The sequence below is a fragment of the Leopardus geoffroyi genome, chromosome C2 (assembly GCF_018350155.1).
Source record: "Leopardus geoffroyi isolate Oge1 chromosome C2, O.geoffroyi_Oge1_pat1.0, whole genome shotgun sequence".
Taxonomy (NCBI): domain Eukaryota; kingdom Metazoa; phylum Chordata; class Mammalia; order Carnivora; family Felidae; genus Leopardus; species Leopardus geoffroyi.
In genome coordinates, this window is record NC_059333.1 from 77,431,760 (window position 1) to 77,453,420 (window position 21,661).

At 36.5% G+C, this 21,661-nt stretch overlaps 1 protein-coding gene across 1 annotated transcript; it reads left to right on the forward strand.

Annotated features, from left to right (window-relative positions):
- Positions 1 to 1,109: 1,109 nt before the first annotated feature.
- On the forward strand, positions 1,110 to 11,017 carry GMNC (geminin coiled-coil domain containing). Its single transcript, XM_045500985.1, has 5 exons — positions 1,110 to 1,118; positions 1,639 to 1,813; positions 3,983 to 4,071; positions 5,425 to 5,541; positions 7,184 to 11,017. The coding sequence occupies exons 1-5, from the start codon at positions 1,110 to 1,112 to the stop codon at positions 7,802 to 7,804; spliced, it is 1,011 nt and encodes a 336-aa protein (XP_045356941.1). The 3' UTR covers positions 7,805 to 11,017.
- Positions 11,018 to 21,661: the final 10,644 nt, after the last annotated feature.

Below are 21,661 nucleotides of genomic sequence, written 5' to 3' on the forward strand. Positions count from 1 at the left end.
AGATTTCTCTGCTACCTGCCCATTAAAAGGGGTGTTCTCTGCTGCCCCATCTACTTCTCCCCTACCTTCTTCCCTCTCTCTGCTCCCTCAGTCTCTCATTCCCCATCTCTCTCATCCTTTTACCTTCTTGTGTTGTTTCTACTCTCTGTACTTTCTCCCAACTTTCTTCCCCCCCCCAACCTGCACTCACTTTTCATTCTACTTCTTCCTCTAGATTATGCACATATTTGCAGACATTCGAATTTGAGCTAGTCCAAGGTATTTGAGGTTTGTTTTCTTCTCAGGTGTCAATTGCATAATAGTTCAGCTCTGATTCCAATAATAACCTCAGGGAAAGAGCCTACACACATGCTTTTAGAATAAAAGAAAATAGTGCTTGATAAACTTTTGGCTGAATTTCTTTGGTCTGCACTGCCCAAGCTGGATTTGCCCAAAAGATTGGACTTTTTCAAAACTTAACTTACTGAGGATATTAACAAATTGTGACTTAATTAGCTTAATTCTCTCTCTCTCTCTCTCTCTCTCTCTCTCTCTCTCTCCTTTTCCTTCTTCTTATTTGTTTTCTCGCTGTTTATGTTATGCCCAAAAAGTCCTCAAGTCAACAAAAGACTTGTAGTGGTCAAAAAGAGTTTGTCCAAAGCTGGACTCTGCTGAAATGAATGGCTTTTACCTGATTAAACATTGACAAATAATTAAGAATGAGCTGTTGTACAAATTAACCCAGGAAGGCTGCATACCTGCCCCTGCTTGGACATTTGGAAAGACTGTGTGTTTGAAGTTTGAGGAGTTGGGGGCAGGAGGGTGTTCGCTGGCTCAGAACACAGTGGAGAATACATGCCAGGCAGTTAGTAGTGGCAAGATAACTTTGGAAGGGCACTGAGACCTAGTGCTGGAGAGATCTAGAGCCTGCTGCCTCTGCTGACTAACGTATTTCAGCTTTAATGATATGTTTACTTGGAGTGACTATAGGTACCGGTGCTTGGAGTTAGGAGCAAAATGTATGTGGTTCTCTCTGGAATGTATCTATATGTCTATACAACCATCTCAAACAGCTTAGACCACTATAGGATCCAGCAGCATTTAAAGCCAGGGAAAGGAAGAAGGAAGGGATGGAGCAGGTGTGTAATTCAGAAACTAAGAAGCAAAGATAAGGAGGTTTCCTTATATGTCATGTTCAGTCCTTTTCAGCCTTAGCATTCTGGGCTCTTTGTCTTTTAACGTTATTAGAAATATAATTAAGGTATTGCTAGAAAGAGCCAAATAGTCCGTATATCTTTCAATCATTAAGTAGAATTCCTTTTACTTAGATCCTGGATAGCCTGTTAGATGACTGAGTCATGGCAACAGAAAATACTCTTGGATATTTACAAATTTGGTCCATCCAATACTAGCCTGTTCTTTGCTGAGAGAGCCTAAGGAAACTACTGGGTAAACCCAAGGAGCTGATTCCCTGTTAGTAATTATATTTTGACCACTTGAATTAATCTGGGATCTATTCTTAACACCTGTACTGTTTTTGATTCATTGCATGTAATTTGTGCCTCTTTCTCCCACCCTTATCCCCCTCCAAATCCCAATCATTCCATCTCCTGGGACCCTCCCCACCCCCACCCTGATCCCTCATACTGAATTTCACAGAACACTGTTCTGCCTTGCCAAGACCAGTACTTTGTAGGAGGCCAGAGCTATAATTGCCCGTATTCCACTACAACGTCAGAATCTAGTGTTGACGTTTCCACGGAGACTTGGGTCTCTTTCTGGGCTGCTGGTCTCCTGGACAACAGAGAGCCCCAACAAGCACCACAGGCGCAGGGTAAGTTCTGCTCTTCTGCTTTCCCGGTAGGTCTGAAGCCCTTTTCCAGCACCCATAGTTGCAAAGCATCATGGGCTAGAACTCTGTAGAAGAAGAAATGGTATAGGAAGTTGAGGAAAGCACAAAGACTCCTGCATTTTACACCCCAAATAACCTGATTTTCTGTACTGTCATATATTGAAAATGAGATTCTTCCCCTTGCCCACTGGACAAGATATATTTCTCCCCACACTTTATAGTTTTGGGAGATTTCCAACCCACTCAGGGAATTTGGTTTTGGGTCAAAGATTTATAAACAATATTAGTGAGATGCTTTTGTAGTCAAGATACCAGTTGGAGCATTTCTTTTCGAATTCAGGAAAGTTTCCCTGGGTATAAGAGAGAGATGAGAAAAAATACTAATATACCCTTTTATTTCATAAGGAAGTCCTATGAACATTGTCTTTTTTTTTTGCATCCATACCATGTTTATTTTTAAAATTTTATTTAGAAAGGAAAGCCAAATCAGAACAACAGTTATCTTTCAAAATGATTTATCTCAGTTCCCTTTCCTCTTTCTCTAAAATGAATAGCTATTCTTTTTCTTTCTTTCTTTTTTTTTTTTTTTTTTTTTTACAAAGCTCTTGACCAAATTTATTTATTTTTTGGTTTGTTTTTCTTTTTAACTGGGTCATGGTTTTGTTTCTTGTTTGTTTTTTTTTTTTTCAAATTTTTACTTAAATTCTGTTTAATTAACATATAGTGTAATATTGTTTTCAAGAGTAGAATTTAGTGATTCATCACTTACATATAACACCCAGTGCTCCCAGCAAGTGCCCTCCTATTCAGGAGGCCCATCACCCATTTAGCCCATCCCCCACCCACCTCCCTCCATCAACCTTCAGTTTGTTCTCTATCTGTTCTCTTAGAGTTGAATAGTATCTTGTAAGTGCAGGGGGGGGGGGAATGATTCCTTTTTGCTCAAAGAAGACTTCAATTTTGGAGGGAAAGATAACATTGATGGAAAATCATGTACTAATTTTCACTGGGGGCTGAATAAATAGTTCTTGTAAATATTAAAGGAATTTCTATATTAGCAATCTGGTTTCTAGAAAAACTTGTAGACACTTCACCATTAAATATATGTACGCCTGCTTCTGTCATATTATTTTTTTTTTTTGAATTTCAGAAAAAAACAAAAAACCCCCAAAATAATGAAACACACTTATATTTCAGGAAGGGAGTTGTTCAGTGTTGTCTTTCTACCACAAGCAACAGAGAAGACAGAATGCCCAAGAATATAAAACCAAACTGTATACAATTTTATTCCTGTCTCCTTACTCATCATTTTACTTTAGTTGAAAATATTTCAGGAATATTTCAGTTTCTGTAGAGATGAGCAAGAGTCAAAACTGTACTAGATGAGGAAAATAAAACAAAAGTAAACCTATAGCATGCATAAGCATAGTTTTTACTGGTAGGTATAGTTTGCTATCAAATATGAAAAAAAAAACTTCTTTACAAAAGCATAAGAAACATACGAATGATGACATTTGAAATACATGAGTTCAGGGTACAGCTTTGAGATTTCCATCAAGGTCTTCAGAGAAGCAAGATCCAAATTATTTTCAAGTAGAAAGTGATACCACATATAATTCTGAATATGTACTCTCCATCAGCTTTAATGGATAAGCAAACAGGCCAAGATTTTCATAGTTGGGGAAAAATGACACCATCAAAAGTAGGAGTTGATTTTAGAGGCAAACACTATGTTATCAAACGCTAAACCTTAGAAAATAAGATCAAAACTTGGAAAACATAGTGGAATTGCAATGTTATGCCTAGCAGGGGAAGGATCAATAAATATTTGAGTGAATTCATAATGCAGATGGGATGGTTTTTATAAGCTTAGCCAGCAGGAGTTTATATATTAGGAAGAAATGTAACCTCGTAGCTCTTCAAAATTCATCCCTTTAGCCATTTTGGCATATAGTCTATAAATATTTGTCTTTCATAGCATGTTTATCCCTTCTGGAAGCTTTAAATGTTTTGTTTCCTATAAGGAGGCAATAGCTATTTTTAGAAAGGTAATTGGATCCATTAAACTGTCTGAAATCCCTCCATGAGCTCTGCATTACACAAAAACCCCAAGTGTGTTTTCTCAGTTATCCATTTGGTATTTTCACATAGAATCATCCAGTGACTCCAGTTTCCCTGTTCCTAACTCATGTTCGTGGGAAGAGGCTCAGCTTTCCTCTCAGCTCTACAGAAACAAGCAGGTATGTATAACCAGGCAGACATGTTCCATGCAAATGCAGTCCATTCTTTTTTTTTTACTTTTATTTTATTCTTGAACTTATTTGAGTATAGTTGACTCTCAATGTTACATTAGTTTCAGGTGTACAACATAGTGATTTGACTTCTCTATACATTATGCTGTGTTCACCACAAGGGTGGCTACCATCTGTCACCATACAGATATACTGCTGTCACACTACTACAATATCATTAACTGTATTCCCTATGTTGTGCCATTTATCCCCATGATTAATGCATGACATAACTAGAAACCTTTATCTGCCTCTACTCTTCACCCATGTTGCCCCTCCCCCATCCCCTTCTCTCTGACAGAGAATACAATTTATGCTCTGTATTTATAGGATTCTGCCTTCTATTTGCTTATTCATTTTGCTTTTTAGATTCTACATATGAGTGAATTAATATGGTATTTGTCTTTCTCAGTCTGACTCATTTCACTTAGCATGTAGTTTGTTCTTAACATCACCCCTTAATGTTACTTTGCTTCTTTTCCCTTGTTAAATTCATATGTTGACTTGCAATTTAGAACCACAGTGGGTAAATGTCCACAGAGGTGGACAGGAAGATAGGTGATCAATGTCACAGGGAAGAAAACAAAAACAACAAATTCAACAACAACAATCAAAACCCTCTAGGGGGCCCTATAGTCAGGACCTGACTGCATATATTTTAGTCCTATGACCTCTTGAATCCTCTTTTTCCATACCTATGGAATTGAAATATTTATATTGCCTTCCTCAGATGGCTGCTTGAAAGACCAAATGGTATATTGAGTGTGATAGTATTTTTAAAGCACACACATAGCTCATCACTTGGAGAGAGATGATGATTACAAAGTTTTTGCAAAGATTGCTTCATTTATCACGTTTTATTTGTTGTTGTTCCTGAGAACAAACAGACCAATCTGAGGATGAAGGAAGCCAGCCCCCCTTGTTTTTCTTCTTTTCTTAATGTGCAAGGAAGGAGTCCAGCGAAACCTTTCTAAATCCTTTTTTCTATATTTAAACAGTTGCACACAGCTCATTTTCCTACATACCTTCCCGATTCCCTTGTGGTTGCAATCTTAAAAGTCATATAATCTCTTCAAACACTTTGCAATGAATAAGAAGTTCAGAGCACAAAACTGAACAATCAGGTGGTAGGTGGGTGTAGATTGAATTTAGGCGTTAGAGGACAAGGGCTCCCGGAGGTTGAGTTTGTAAAACAAATAGAATAATGATCAAGTTTAAGCAGGTTAAGGATCAGTGGCATTATTATAAGGTTACAAAGTCAATATAGTAGAGCAGCCTTCACCATTGTATGCTTTTTTGCAGCTCCAAGATACTCTGGTGCAGAAGGAAGAAGAACTTGCTAGGTTACACGAAGAGAATAATCACCTTAGACAATACCTGAATTCTGCTTTGGTTAAATGTCTTGAGGAAAAGGCCAAGGTATGTAACTATCCCTTTTATAAAAACACAGCAGTGATTTGAGGATGGAGGTAATTTGGGTAAAACTGCTTAATTAATTGTAGAAGGTGTACTGAACAGCATGGCTTCAAAGGCATTTCTAGGTTAGGTGGAGTTTTCTGAAAGGAAATATAGCACTTTCACAAGAATTTTTATGTATCATTTCTTAGAAGTATCTAGACTGCAGATGTTAGCCATGTATTACAGAAAAAGTTGCTTAAGAATCAAGCCAGTCAAGGGAATTGCTAAGACAACAGAGGTTAATCAAAAGACAGAGAGCTAAATGGATGGAACACTGCAGTGGGAATCAGATCCGAAAGACACTCAGTTCTTCTTATCATCAGATTGACTTTCAGTAAATCGCTCTCTCACTTAGCCTCAGTTATGTTCATCTACATATACATGGCCTAAAAGATCGTTGAAAATCTCTTCAGCTCTAAACTGTTATGAATATGGCTGGAGCCCAGATATCTTGAGTGGCAGTTATAGATCACCAATTATGTTATCTTTTAATGAATCGTTTTTCTTATACTCTTAAATGAGTTAGACTATTTCTAACTCAAGGACTTATAGCTTGTCCATAGTCTCTTCCTGTTCTTCTTCCTCTCTCTGGGTTTTATATTTCTGTTATCTTTTTGTCATTTTGTTACAATTATTGCTTCTGTCATCAATCTTTTCCTTGCTTCTAGACAAGCTACGTTATTTGATATTATTTAATTTAAATTGATTATGCTTCTTGCCATTTTTACTGAACATAAAAGTTCAGAGAAGAAAAGATACCATATCTGACTCCTTTACAATCCAGTTAGCTTTGTTAAAACAGGGAGCACATCTCACAGTTATTAGCTTGGGCTCCTTAGTCCAGCCACCATTTTGTAAAACAAAGGACATTTATTAAATTAGTAAATGATATAGATTAGGCAGGTTTTTTTCTCTCTGTTTCCCAATTGTCCAAGATGTAGAATAATACATATCACACAAAAGTGTTATGAAAGTTAATGGAACAAGAAGAAGCAGTGTTAGTTACTGTTTTCAATCAGTTGCTCTGTCTAGAATCGCATGGCTTCGATTTAATCTAGGCCGCATGATCCTTAGCAAGTCACTAATATGCCTGTGCCTCAGTTTCCTCGCTAAGGAAGATTTTAACAGTACCCATATAAAATGACATTATGCATGTAGCCAGTGTTCAATACATGGGATAGTTGCTATTATTGTCATTATTATAATAATTACTTTCCTGAATTGAAAATTTAAAGACATTATTTTTTCTTTCAACTTTTAAATGATTAGTAAAAAACATGAATTGTAGTTTCCAGGTAGTAACTTGTCATTATAGATTTTAAGTTGGAAACCGAAGTTAATTCAATCACTTGTGTGTGTGTGTGTGTGTGAGAGAGAGAGAGAGAGAGAGAGAGAGAGAGAGAGAGAGACAGAGAGACAGAGACAGAGAGAGAGAGACAGAGACAGAGACAAAGACAGAGACAAAGAGAATAGAATTTTAATCACGTTTTCTAAGGAGTTAAAGTGACTAGTTAATATTTGAAGGAGTTTTAATTAGACAACAGTAAAGAAAATGATCTTGGTTGACTATCTGACTGTATATTTTCAAATGCTACTTTCCTAGAAATTACTGTCATCAGATGAGTTTTCCAAAGCATGTGGAAAATTCAGAAAGGGAAAGAGGAAACCCAAAGAGCAAAGATATTTTCCTCCTGAGATCCCCCATCACAAAAATGCCAAGAGAAACCTCTCCGGTGAATTTGCTAACTGTGAAGAACAACCTGGGCCCCCTGTGGATCCCTGGGTTCTTCAAACACTTGGATTAAAAGACCTCAATACCATTGATGACACTTTATCAGCTAACTACAGTGCCCTCTCCTCTCATCCCAGAAGAATTGCCAGCACATTTCCCCAGTTTCCGGATGATGCAGTCAATTATGAAAATATTCCCAGGGAGGATCTGCCAATTGACTATGGAGGTGACCAAACAACCCCCTCACATAGCACTGCCAGGCACGGGGAAGATTTTCACTTACTTTCTCAACTTTCAAATGTGCCAGGAGGGCTGCAAACTCCTCCTTACTATACTTCTGATGTGTCTCCCAATAAGACAGAGATGGCCTTTTCCACATCCCTGAGCCCTCACTGTAATGTGAAAACTCATTCCTTCCACCAGGGACAAGCCTTTGTTTGTCGAGATGAGGAGGGAGGCTGGAAGTTCACTTGGGTCCCTAAGCAGTCTTAGTGACCCCTGCTCTAACACAAAAGACTGCCATCAACTCTGTTTACGAAGACCTCTCTTGCACTTGAACCTGACTATTTGGAATACGGAAGCTATTGCCCAGACTGTCTCCTGCCACTTTAAAATGTCAATCTCAATTATCCACTTAAATCTGCAAAGAACAGCTTCCAAGAATCCATGATGAAACATGCCTACTCTTTTTTCACCTAAATTTGACTTGTTTACATAGCAACACCTGCTGTTGACTTCCTCCCTTTGCCCTGTACTTGAAAAGGTATTTTCCAATTGCCTGAATACTTCTTCGAGGCCTGCATATGTTCTTTCAATTATAACAAGTCTAACAGCTTTTCTCCCTTCATCAAGCAGTTTAAATGTTCATAGCCTCCACCCTCTCACTTTCGTCCCTCTCCTGCTCTCTTTATTTCTGAAAACTGCCTCTAGAGTGAATGCTATCATTACTCCAAGTGCCTGTTACTGAGTGTTCAGTTAGCTGGGGTAGGGTAGAAAGAAGTGTCTTCGCCCATCATCATTCCCGAAGACATAATGTAGATGTGAGCAGTGTTATATGTAGTACAGTTCAGTAAGTTGAGTGTCCTGTGCTAGAGTTGATAAAGAGGCTCTTCAAAGAGCTATAACTCTACTGAATAGGAAATACCACTGATAAATTAAAAGATTTAAGAGAATTAAAATTACTTCAAAATGTGCCACGGTACATCAGCTTCTAGAGGCACCTGGCATTGCCTCTTTAACCAACCATCCTAATTGCCTAGATGCTGTCAAACTTCTATTCCTGGAAGTATTTTCATTCATCATTTTTTCACTCATTGGTCCATGCAAAATGATTGTAGAATACCTACCATGTACCAGGCACTGTGCTATGCGTGGTGATAAAATGTGAGCAAGTTAGACCTTGTGGCCACCCTCATGAGACTTACAGCCACTTTTCTCCTGTGACCTTGAGAAACTTACTTCCCAAGTGTGATGATTCAGTTTTCCTGGCTGCATAATACAGAAGCTGGATGAGATAATCACTAACATTCTCGAAATCGAGGCTGGGTCCATCAGTTTTACACCAACACGGCCATCCTAACTCACTATTCCGTTCAATTTTGGTAGACACTATACATATATTGGGTGAGCCTTACATACAATTTTTTAAAATGTGAACCATTTGTAGTTCATACAAGAAACCATTGCTCTGATCACAGTATTCCTTTTCTGGTATGAGCCCATTTTGCAGGTTAATTCAGTCTCTGTGAGAGTAACTTGCTCTAACAAATAGAAACATTATTTTTTTAAATAAGTGTGCATAAATTTAATGTAAATTTTGATGTCAAAGATTTCTCTCTTTCTGAATAAAAAAATAAATTCTTAGTGCTAATGCTAGTTCTCCTCAAGCTCTCTATCCTTCCCAGAATAATTTACAATCAGAGATGCATACCTATGTTTTTTGGAGAAAACTACAGTTAGTGATAAAATTCACCACCTCGAACCTCTTTCCTGTTTTTCTGTTTTCCACCTCTCAGTGCATGAGAACATGAGTGTGCCCTTTGGAATTCTTTGTAACTGAGACATGACTTTTGTTGTTTGGTTTTTGGTGTGTTTTTGTGGTTGTGAGCAAGTAATCTATTTTATTAAGTTTTGTTACCACATTGTATTCTTTATAATCCATGAAGGAGAATCTAAGATACTAACTGATGTTATTCTCCAGAGTATTTTCATGACTTAGGAAGAGATAGAACACATTCTATTTTCTAAACACAAAACAAAATAAAACAAAACAAAAACAAAGAAGTGCCTTACATTGCAGTATCGGTGCCCCTGGTGGGTAAAATTTATCTTTTTAAAATAACAAATTTAATAATTAAAATTAAAGAATTAAAATTGATTATAGTTTGATACACTAGTAATCAAGAAAGCAACATAACTATTTTAAAAGTCTAAGTGATCAAGCTGTAAAACAAAATTGATCAGTCAACAAGTATTCATTTTGCACTTTTGTGTGCCGTATCATGGTCATGTACCATGAGTAAACACCCAGGCTTAAAAGGATGCGTTTGAACAGTAAAACAGAGCCTCATAAAATGTAACAGTTTAAAATGAAACTTGGTCCTTGCCTGGTTTAAAGATATTACAGCACTCGTGTGATAAATTATGGTAACTTTCTCTGGCTTATTCCATGGATGAAAGAAAGTTACCACATCTTGTGACCATACCTACATTTGATATTTAATTGCATTATGTATAAAAAAATATTTTGTTGATGTTTGAGAAACTGGAAATTTCTCTCACCTGAGTATATGTTCTAACTTTTAAAGTTTTACCATAGTACTTCAGTAAACCACAGTTAAAATTTTATTAATGTAAAGTGAGAAATAAAAATTAAATACTTTTGTGATTGTGATAAATATCTTTATATTGTGTAGAATATTTTCTAGTAATGGATTTTCTTCTCCTAGGTTTTAACCATAATCCTATTTATTGATTTGTACCTCTTTTATATGGTGTATATGGCCAGACCAATCTTCAGCATTTAGGGTTTAACCGTTCTTTTCCTTATCCAGGATACATTAATGAGGCTTTCAGATGTTAAGTGGCCTTGAGTCAAGTGCTTTGTAGGCACAGCAACATAACCTCCCATAAATACTAGCTAGCATCCAGCATCAATTTTAAAATTTTGATGACATTTCCTATGTTCTCTGATCATCTGAAAATAAATCCTACCTAAATCTCACTAATATCTGGAAAATAAGGGCATTTGGAAAGCTTCAGTTATGCAGGTGACATATAATGAATGAGATTAATTTAAAAGACTGCAGTGATGATAAACTATAATCTTGAAAAAATGGAAAAAAAAAACCTGTGAATCAATGTAAAAAAGTTGCTGTATTTTCTCTATTTCAAAAAAACAAATATTTTTCAATGTGACAGATGAATTCAATAACCAGCCTACATCACAGGTTCAAAGGAAAAAGTATAGAATTTAGACATCTGGTGATGATTTTTTGTAAGTTTACGTCTTGTCTATAGAGTCAGAATACACAATTTTACATTTGTTTCAGTTAACCAAAAGATTCGTGTGGGAAAATATTAGATGCATCATTTTTTCTTTATTTTTCACAAAACCAAATAAAATTGGTTTACAACCTACACATGCACAGTGTAAGTATATTTCTTAACATATTTGTTATATTTTTATCTATATTTTTTTGTTACATGAACATCATCAGACATCCAGTTATAATTCTTATGTTGGATAGTCTATAAATGTAAAATATAATTTAACAATTAATATTTTAAATGACTTTGATTTGTTTGTGATTGAAAATATTTCTAATTATATGTGAGTCAATTTTGTAATGAATTCATGTCTAATAAATAAATAAATGGCAAAAGCTTAATCCTACTTTTGTCCCTTATTTTAAAAATGTGCTTCAATGAATTGAGCAATAGACTAAGAAAAAGTTTTCAGGTCTCATTTCTGCAATAAATATTATGGCATAGAAAGGATATGTATATTAATTTTCAAAAAGTGTTAAGATTAATAATTAAGGTACTTATTCAATACATAATAGCCTGTGTCCAGCTCTATAGAAGATAAAAGATTGAAATATGTGCTTCAAGTAACTTGCCTATAAATGAGAGAAACATAAATATGCTTATTCAAACAAGCGAATAATTAGCTCTCATAATTGAAAAGTTTGTGTTTCAGCTATAGCTGGATCTAGGTGCCCAAGGAATATTGTCAGGAATGTGGTTTGGAATCTAAAAGAGGACCGATGACTAGGAATGGATTCTATAAGCGTATTGAGACAGTACCTTGCCACACAAAAGCATGACCGAAACCAGGATGGGATAGGCAATGTAAACTTAAAAAGCAGCAAGCTATATCCCATAATTTGTTCTCTAGTTTTGTGACATTCTCCTTGTCCTTCACATTGTAATTCCCCAAAATAAATAAAGTTTCAGTTCGATGTTCTAGTTACAGAGTCTACATTTGAAAACCATGGCCAGATTTTCCCTAAGTGAACTAGATAGGGCCCATATCCCTAAGGGGAAGATTAATATCAAGAGAAAACGGTTTGAGACTTGCATAGCAGGGCAAGAACCCATTGCTACAGGGAGATTCTCCTATTACCAGTCATGGATAACCTGGATTTTATTTAGTTTACTTACAGGGATATTTGATTTATTTTTCATTGGAGAAAACTATACCTAAAACTCACTTTTGTTTTTAATGTATTAATTTAAATTCAAGTTGGTTAACATACAGTGTAGTCTTAGCTTCAGAAGTAGAACCCAGTGATTGATTACTTACATGTAACATGCAGTGCTCATCGTAACAAGTGCCCTCCTTAATGCCCATCACCCATTTAGCCCATCTCCCACCCACCTCCCTCCAGAAACCCTCAGTTTCTTGTCTGTAAGAGTCTCTTATGGTTTCCCTCCCTCTCTGTTTTTATCTCATTTTTCCTTCCCTTCCCCTATGTTCATCTGCTGTGTTTCTTAAATTCCACATAAGAGTGAAATCATGACATTTGTCTTTCTTTGACTGACTTATTTCACTTAGCATAATACTCTAGTTCCATCAACATTGTTACAAATGGCAAGATTTCATTCTTTTTGATTGCCAAGTAATATTCCATTTTATATATATATATATATATATATATATATATACACACACACACACACACACACACACACAATGGAATATATATATGTGTGTATATATATGTATATACACATACAACATCTTCTTTATGTATTCATTGGTCGATAGACATTTGAGTTCTTTCTATTCCTTGGCTATTGTTGATAGTGCTGCTATAAACACTGGGGTGCATATGCCCCTTCAAATCATCAATTTTGTATCCTTTGGATAAATACCTAGTATTTACTTTACTAGTAGAAGTAGTATAACTTCTGGTTGTAGGGTAGCTCTATTTTTAGTTTTTTGAGGAACCTCCATACTGTTTTCTAGAGTGGCTGCATCAGTTTACATTCCTACCAACAGTGCAAAAGTGTTCCCCTTTCTCTGCATCCTTGCCAACATCTGTCGTTTTCTGAGTTGTTAATGTTAGCCATTCTGACAGGTGTAAGGTGGTATCTACTTGTGGTTTTGATTTGTATTTCCCTGATGATGAGTGATGTTGAGCATCTTTTCATGTCCCTGTTAGCCATCTGGATGTCTTCTTTGGAAAAGTAACTATTCATGTCTTCTACCCATTTCTTCACTGGATTACTTGTTTTTTGGGTGTTGAGTTTGATAAGTTCTTTATAGATTTTGGATACTAACCCTTTATCTGATATGTCATTTGCAAATATCTTCTCCCATTCCATCAGTTACCTTTTAGTTTTGTTGATTGTTTCCTTTGCTGTGCAGAAGTTTTGTTTTGTTTTTGTTTTTGTTTTTGTTTTTGTTTTTGTTTTTGTTTTTGTTTTTTTATGTGTGTGAGGTCCCAATAGTTCATTTTTGCTTTTATTTCCCTTGCCTCTGGACACATGTCTAGTAAGAAGTTGCTGTGGCTGAGGAAGTTGCTGCCTGTTTTCTCTAATAGGATTTTTATGGTTTCCTGTCTCACATTTAGGTCTTTCATCCATTTTGAAATTGTTTTTGTGTATGGTTCATTCTTATATGTGTCACCGTCTAGTTTTTCCAGCACCGTTTGCTGAAAAGACTGTCTTTTTTTCTGTTGGATTCTCTTTCCTGCGTTGTTGAAGATTAGTTGGCCATACATTTGTGGGTCCGTTTCTGGGTTCTCTATGCTGTTCCATTGATCTATGTATCTGTTTTTGTGCCAGTACCATTCTGCCTTGATGATTACAGCTTTGTAATATAGCTTGAAGTCTGGAATTGTGATGTCTCCAGCTTTGTTTTCTTTTTCAGGATTGCTTTGGCTATTTTGGGTCTTTTCTGGTTCCATACAAATTTTAGTTTGTTCTAGCTCAGTGAAGAATGCTGGTGTTATTTTAATAGGGATTGCCTTGAATGTGTAGATTGCTTTGGGTAGTATCAACATTTTAACAATATTTATTATTCCAACCCATGAGCATGGAATATTTTTTTCCATTTCTTTGTGTCTTCTTCAATTTCTTTCATAACCCTTCTATAGTTTTTAGATACAGAACTTTCCCCTCCTTGGTTAGGTTTATTTCTAGGTATCTTAAGGTTTTTGGTGCAATTGTAAATGGGATCGCTTCTTTGATTTCTCTTTGTGTTGCTTCATTACTGGCGTATAGAAATGCAACCAATTTCTGTACATTGGTTTTATATCCTGAGACTTTGCTGAATTCATATATCAGTTCTACCAATTTTTTGTGGAGTCTTTTGGGTTTTCTATGTCAAGTATCATGTCATCTGTGAAGAGTGAAAGTTTGACTTCTTTGCCAATTTGTATGCATTTTATTTCTTTTTGTTGTCTGATTGCTGAGGCTAGGACTTCCAGTACTATGTTGAACAACAGTGGTGAAAGTGGACACCCCTGTCACGTTCCTGACCTTAGGGGGAAACCACTCAGTTTTTCCTCACTGAGGATGATACTAGATGTGGGCTTTTCATATATGACTTTAATGATGTTGAGGTATGTTCCTTCTACCTCTGCTTTCTTAAGGGTTTTTATCAAGAAAGGATGCTGAATTTTGCCATATTCTTTGTCTGCAACTATTGAAAGGATCACATGGTTCTTATCCTTTCTCTTATTAATGTGGTGTATCATAAACCTCACTCACTTTAAATGAGCTTTGAATGTCATCAGGACAGATTACTGGAAACATCTTATCAGAAAGAGGTAGGTATCTTGATTCCCATTTTACAAATGAGAAAACTGAGTCTAAGTTTTTGGATAGATCACATTACAATAAGTAGATGAGTAGATGAGATCTACTCATACAAGGAGTAGATGCCAAAATAAACCCTGGCACTGACTTTACTCTTTCTACTATATCACACAATGAAGATGTTTGGGACCAGTTGATGGGCTTGCAGTACAAAGTATTGTATATCTCAGAGCTAGAGGCCTGGAAAGCATGGAGAGGCTGTGACATTTTTGCTTACATTCATTACCTGGGTCCAGGTCTCTTAATCCTATTACTGCTAAAAGAGATTGTTCACAAAAGACCTAATCCATCCACTATCATTTCAAAAGAGAGAAGGGAACAAATTGAAAAAGGACTGCAGAAATTTAGATAAAAAGAGTAGGATGGAGGGGCTCCTGAGTGGCTCAGTCTATTGAGTTCCAACTCTTGATTTTGGCTCAGGTCATGACCTCAGGTTAGTGAGATAGAGTCCCATGTTGGGCTTAAGGTTCTCTCTCCATGTGACCCTCTACCCACCCCCCCCCCACTTGTGCTATCTCTCTCTCTCTCAAAAAAAAAAAAAAGAGTAGGATAGAAAAGGTAGCCTACTCATGGTAAAAAGTATGAATATGCTTCTTAAATGAAAAAAAAAAAGTTGGATAAATGAAAAGAAATAAATATCTGTTCCAATTGTTCCTGCTAATATAAAGGCTTAATGTAACACTTCATAAACAATGCTCATGCAGTTGCTCTTTTCTCCCTTTGTATGGGAAATAGATTTTATACTTGTTTGAGTAATGGCCTTTCTCCCTTTCCTGGTAATCCTTTTAAGTATAATTCTCAGGGACAGAAAAATAATTGAAAAAGCATATTTACAATGCTGATCCTACTCCTTCTAACACACAGGGATCATTCAAGCCGCTCACTTTGGAAATTAGGGGTTAAATAATACATTTCCGGAGACACAGCAGGTGTTTTTTTTTTTTTTTTCTCATCTTTCTTACAAGCTTCTAATCTGAAATAATAAGGCATAAAAAGGGTGTTTCAAGGTGATTTCCTAATACTCAGTGGCTGTTCCCTCTGGGATAAGACCCAGGATTTCATATCAATAACCAAGAGCTTTCTAAAGGTAATGTTTCCTCAGGGTCCCCAATTGCTCTGAAACTGAGAGCAGGAGAAGCCCTCTAATAAGTATGCAGTGAAAAGTCAGAAGCCCTTGTTATAGTCAGGCAAAAAGCCAAAAAACACCCCTCTTTCATTTGGTCTCCTGAGATTTGCCACCTTACAGTAGCCACAGAGCCATTCTTCTTCCATCCCTGGCCCACAGGGGGTTTGTCATGGTGAAACTTGGAAGTGGCATCTGCGTGGTGCAGCCCATGGCTGCATCCATTGTTAAGCTGTGTATGCACCCAGGAATCTCAGCCTTCTTCAGCAAGGGAGCACCATATTGCCCGAGACTTGCCCTTTCTTTCTCTTGCTTTTAAGGATCGTAAATAGTTCACCTAGCCTATCCTATTGTCTTCACTCTACATTTCTACAATATTTTTAATTAATATGCTACCTTCTTTTGGAACGATAGAAGATGGATGGGGCTTCTTGTGAACCATCCTACTAGCAACAATGGAGGAGAAAAGGCTGGAGACCTCTGACAAAGGCAAATCGTATCCTTTCAATGACCCTGGAATGAGCTTTTAGGAAATTGTTTAACATCTATGATAATTTTTAGAATTTATTCATGTCAGTAGATCAGAATACAGACAAAGATTCACACTCCCCTTCTTACAGTGCAATGATATAGGGACAAAGAAAGAACTCCAGTCAACAAAATGGATTCCTTCACTCACAGCTGTGTGACCTCAGAAATCAACTTAATCTTCCTTGTCCTCAGTGTACGCTTGATTTTTGAACACCGTGGGTTTGAACTGCGCAAGTCCACTTATACACAGATTTTTAAAAATGTTTTCTTAAATTATTATTTTGTTTTTGAGAGAGACAGAATGTAAGTAAAAGAAGGACAGAGAGAGAGGAAGACATGGAATCTGAAGCAGGCTCCAGGCTCTGAGCTGTCAGAACAGAGCCCGGCAGGGCTCAAGCTCATGAACTGCAAGATCATGACCTGAGCTGAAGTTGGATGCTTAACTGAGTGAGCCACCCAGACACTCCACGCAGATTTTTTTTTTTTATGAATATAGTACAGTACTATAAGTGTGTTTTTTCTTTCTTATGATTTTCTTAATAACATTTTCTTTTCTTTAGCTATTTCATTGTAGTAATACAGTATATACAAACTATCTATTAATCCCAGCATATACAAACTATTAATCAATTGTTTATGTTACTGGTAAAGCTTCAGGTCAATACTAAGCAATTAGTGAAGGTTTGAGGATTCAAAGTTATACACGGATTTTCAACTGTGCAGGGGTTAGTTCCCCTAGGCTCCATGTCATTCAAAGGTCAAACTATATATCACCATGGAGATAATGTTTGCCCCAACTCATAAGTTTTTGAGATAATCTTGTAATATTAAAGGATCGTATGTAAGTTAAGATTCATTCGTTTATCACAACCTTCACATAGAATAAAAGTCCATTTTCATTTAATTTTTGAGTGAAAAACTTCATACTTCATAAAATGTAACACTTTAAAAATCAGTTATACATATTTCTAAGGATTCAATTCAGTAAGTACCATTTTCCCATTATGTTCAAAGTACAATTTTATGGTCTAGAGACCATGACCCAGTCTTAAAAGAATTTACAAGCTGATAAGTGGAGGGAAACTGGGAAGGAGTCATTGAACACTTGTGATCAGAGACATACATTGGGTATAATGTTAGAATTGCATCAGTAGAGGTAAGAGGGAAAAAAGGAGAAGAAAATCTCAACAGGCAAATTATGAAGAATATTCAGGAAATGATGAGTAGCCCAGGTGACTACAAGGTAGATTTTTATAAAATAAAATATCTCTTTTGGAATCAAACAAAAATTTCTGAACAGTGAAACGCACTGCATCCTCTAAGAATATTCTATTAATAATAAAAGTAAGATAACACCTACAAAATCCAAAAGAGTAAAGACAATAACTTAGGTATATTATTTGCATCCTCAAAATCAATTCAGTCATCACATTGAATGCTTATTTACATTGGTATTGATATTGTTATAGTAACCAGTACGTGTCAGCTTTTCTAGGTTTCTTTTAAAATGCTCTCAATTCTTTTGTTGTTGTTTATTTTGAGAGAGAGAGAAAGAGAAAGAGTGGGTAGGGGGAAGAGAGAAAGGGAGGGAGAGAATCCCAAGTAGGCTCCATGCTCAGGGCAGAGCCTGATGCAAGACTCCGTGCAGGGCTTGATCCCAAGACCATGAGATCATGACCTGACCCTCACAGACAAAGGTATGGGGATATAGGTAGTAAAAATTACCACTTGTCCCTGATTCATATCTACCAGTTTGTTTTCAAAATCCTGTTTTTCATTTGCTTGTCTGTCTGTTTATTTGTTTAACATACTACTTTAATATTTCCTTGAAGATCTTAAGTGCACTGCACATATAACACGAAGACTAGGGAGAATATATAGTAATAGTCATTATATTTTTGGAACGTTCACTGATAAGAATGCCTACCACAAGCACTTTCCCGTTTGGATAAGGGTAAGGGAATTTCCTCCTTGGAGCTAACGAAGGTATGCAAGAGAATGGTGTAAAGCTCAAAAGACACAGTGAGTTGGGGCGCCTGGGTGGCTCAGTTGGTTAAGCGTCTGACTTCAGCTCAGGTCGTGATCTCACAGTTTGTGGGTTCGAGCCCTGCAATGGGCTCTGTGCTGACAGCTCAGAGCCTGGAGCCTGCTTCTGATTCTGTGTCTCTCTGTCTCTTTGCCCCTCCCCTGCTCACGCTCTGTCTCTGTCTCTCAAAAATAAGTAAATGTGAAAAAAAAAAAAAAAGACACAGTGAGAAAAAGAATGTGAAAAAGATACAACTGGCTGCAGCAGGATGATTGTGCAGACAGGGAAATGAAAGGGGAGGCAGCAGAGCAACGTGGACTCCCAATGTTGCTCATGGGAAAGGGATTTCTGTGGTTGATCAACATGGCAGAAGCTGCTGTGTTTGGGATGTCCATCTCCGAGGCAATGGATATAAGAAGCAAGACTCCAGGGTTGATATCTGGTGGTATGTATGAGCTGAGGTTAAGGGAAGAGGGTATTGTTAGAAGGGATTAAGTGAAAGCTGTGTAGAAGTTCTTCTCCCCTAGGAAGTCCACACAAATATATCCCACAAGGAGCATGATCATGCAATTTGCTGTCCAAGCTGTGACTTCTTTAGACTGTCATTTTAAAGTGATGAATACTAACCTGGAAGGAATATTGGGACAATAGATATAACCTTAATCTATTGCAGTCAAAACAGACATATGTCCATAATGTATAGAAAAATCAACGTTTGCATGTCTGCCATATAGAGGACAACAACAGCCAGTCATATTATCCAGGAAAGCAGCAACTATGAATAATAATAGGCTAAGCCTCTTCTGGTTATGCACATATGTACCCAAATTAAAAGAGGGAAGCAGGAACAGCTCTCCCTATTCTAAGAGGCCTTGAAGTTTAACCTCCATTAAGAGAAGGAATCAGGGGGGCCTGGGTGGCTGAGTCGATTAAGCGCCCAACCTAGGCTCAGGTCATGATCTCAGGGTTCCTGGGTTTGGGCCCACATCGGGCTCTGTGTTGTCAGCTCAGGGCCTGGAGCCTGCTTTGGATTCTATGCCTCCCTCTCTCTCTGCCCCTCCCCCACTCATTCTGTATCTCTCTCTGTCTCTCAAAAATAAATAAATGTCAAAAAAAATTTAATAAAAAAAAAAGGAGGAATCAGTTACAAGATTAAAGTTGAAAGTTCACCTGGACTTATTTTCATGAACAAAAATGATTTAAAACTGAAGAGATCCACCCCCCAAATGGAAAAGGTAATTCAGCACAAGGCTTTAGCAAAAGGGAAAAATAAAGCTAGTTTACCTTAATACTTCAATGAGTTCGTGTTTCCCAATAAACCATTTGCAACTAGTAGTTGTGGGGAGTGAAAGGTAAGTTGAATAGAGAAATACTATAGGATTTTTTGAAATGAACTGGGGCTCACTTATAACAGGTAATCAAAATGTATAGTAAAATGAATTTAAGCTAAAATACATCTTTCTTTGGCAGCGATTAGGTACTTCTAAGCAAGTTATAAATTACCAAATAAACATATAAAGACCAAAGAAGAAACAAAATAAATTGCCTCGAATTACTTCACCTCACATATTTGTATATACATTTATACATTTGGATTAAAAACATGCATTGAAAAATATGTAATAAAGTGTTATGTATATATATGCACTAAATGACATGTATATTATATATATGCAATGTTATAAACTTTTTTATGAAATACTAACATTTTTTCTGGTTATTAAATTTTTTGTACAACACAATTTTCAGTTAGTATTTAGTATGGCTATTGTGTGACTATATACTAAAACATATTTAACTAATTACTCTAATTACTTAGTCTTAGACATGAAGATTGTTTTCAACTTTCTTTATTATATATGATGTAACAATGTACACTCTTGTAGATACATATTTTCCCTGTTTATTTCTTAGAATTGTAGTTACCTTGTAAAAAAATATTTACACTTTTAAGGTTTTTTAAATGTTTGTTTATTTATTTTTGAGAGGGAGAGATGGAGAGTGAGCAAGTGAGGGGCAGAGTGAGAGGGAGACAGAATCCCAAGCAAGCTCTGCACCACCAGTGTAGAGACTGACGTGGGGCTTCAACTCATGAACTATGAGATCATGCTCTGATCCAAAATTATGACTCCAGTGTTTAACCCACTGAACCATCCAGGAGCCCCTGCTTTTAAGGATTTGAATATAAATAGCAAAAAATCTGTAGGCTTTATATTGGAATCCAAGTGACTAAAAAAAGCCCCCATTTATGTCTAGTTTTGAAGGACCAGAGAGAAATTCTTTGGAATCTTGCCCATGAAGAAGTTGTTGTCTTATGAGGCAACGTCTTGTGTCTAATATTAAACATTTGTGTATCTGCATTTGCTATGGGTTTCATATATTGAAAGGACAGTCAAAAAAATTCTGATGGACATGAAAATTTCAGGTATTGTTTGGAAGTTTAATTTAATAAAATAACTTCAATCAACAGAACTAACATCTAATTATTATTATTATTATTATTATTTATTTATTTATTTTTTTTTTTTTTCTGAAAATTGTGATTGAGACCTTAGAACCTCAGGGCACCTGGGTGGCACAGTCAGCTAAGCGTTTGAGTTTGGCTCAGGTCATGATCTCGAGGTTCGTGGGTCTTGGTTCCTGAGTTCGAGACCCTCGTTGGGCTCGTTGGACTCAGAGCCTGAAGCCCTGCTTCACATTCTGTGTCTCCGTCTGTCTCTATCCCTCCCCCACTCACGCTCTCTCTCTCTCTCTCTCTCTCTCCAAAAATTTAAATAAACATTAAAAAAAATACCCTTAAACCCTCTAGATGATTCTGTCAATTGAGAAGTTTCAAAATTTTGAGTTCTGAAAGGTTAGTTATGGAAATAAGCGACATTGTTTTGATTCTAGATGCTACCCATGCCCTTCTTTCTGGCCCAATTTTTGTATCCTCACTCCAAATTCTCCTTGTTCACTCCTCCCCAAACTACCATTTTACACTTACATTTCCATTTGGAGAATTTAGGCTTTCCTTTTACTGCAGCATCATATAACCTCATCTGTGGCTCATTCTTACACGCTTGTTTTAGGAACGGAGAGATTTACTCTCCTTCTGACAATAATCAAAGTAGTCTCATGCTTAAACAAAAGTTGCTAATTTTGAAAAAATTTACATTATTTTCTGTTTATAGATGTAATCCATGCTCACTTTCTTCAAGGACCATATTTGATGAAATAATTTACTATCAAACAAAGAAAAGAATCTCGTATATATTGTAGATAACAAAGTAAATTAATTCATCAACCCTTCTTTCTCTTCTTTTCCCTCCAAAATATTAGAAAGTGTAAAGAGTAGTGA

Coding starts and splice junctions, on each gene's coding strand:
- GMNC (XM_045500985.1), top strand. Junction 4,072..5,424: donor AGCTCTACAGAAACAAGCAG/GTATGTATAACC, acceptor GCTTTTTTGCAG/CTCCAAGATACTCTGGTGCA. Junction 5,542..7,183: donor GTCTTGAGGAAAAGGCCAAG/GTATGTAACTAT, acceptor CTACTTTCCTAG/AAATTACTGTCATCAGATGA.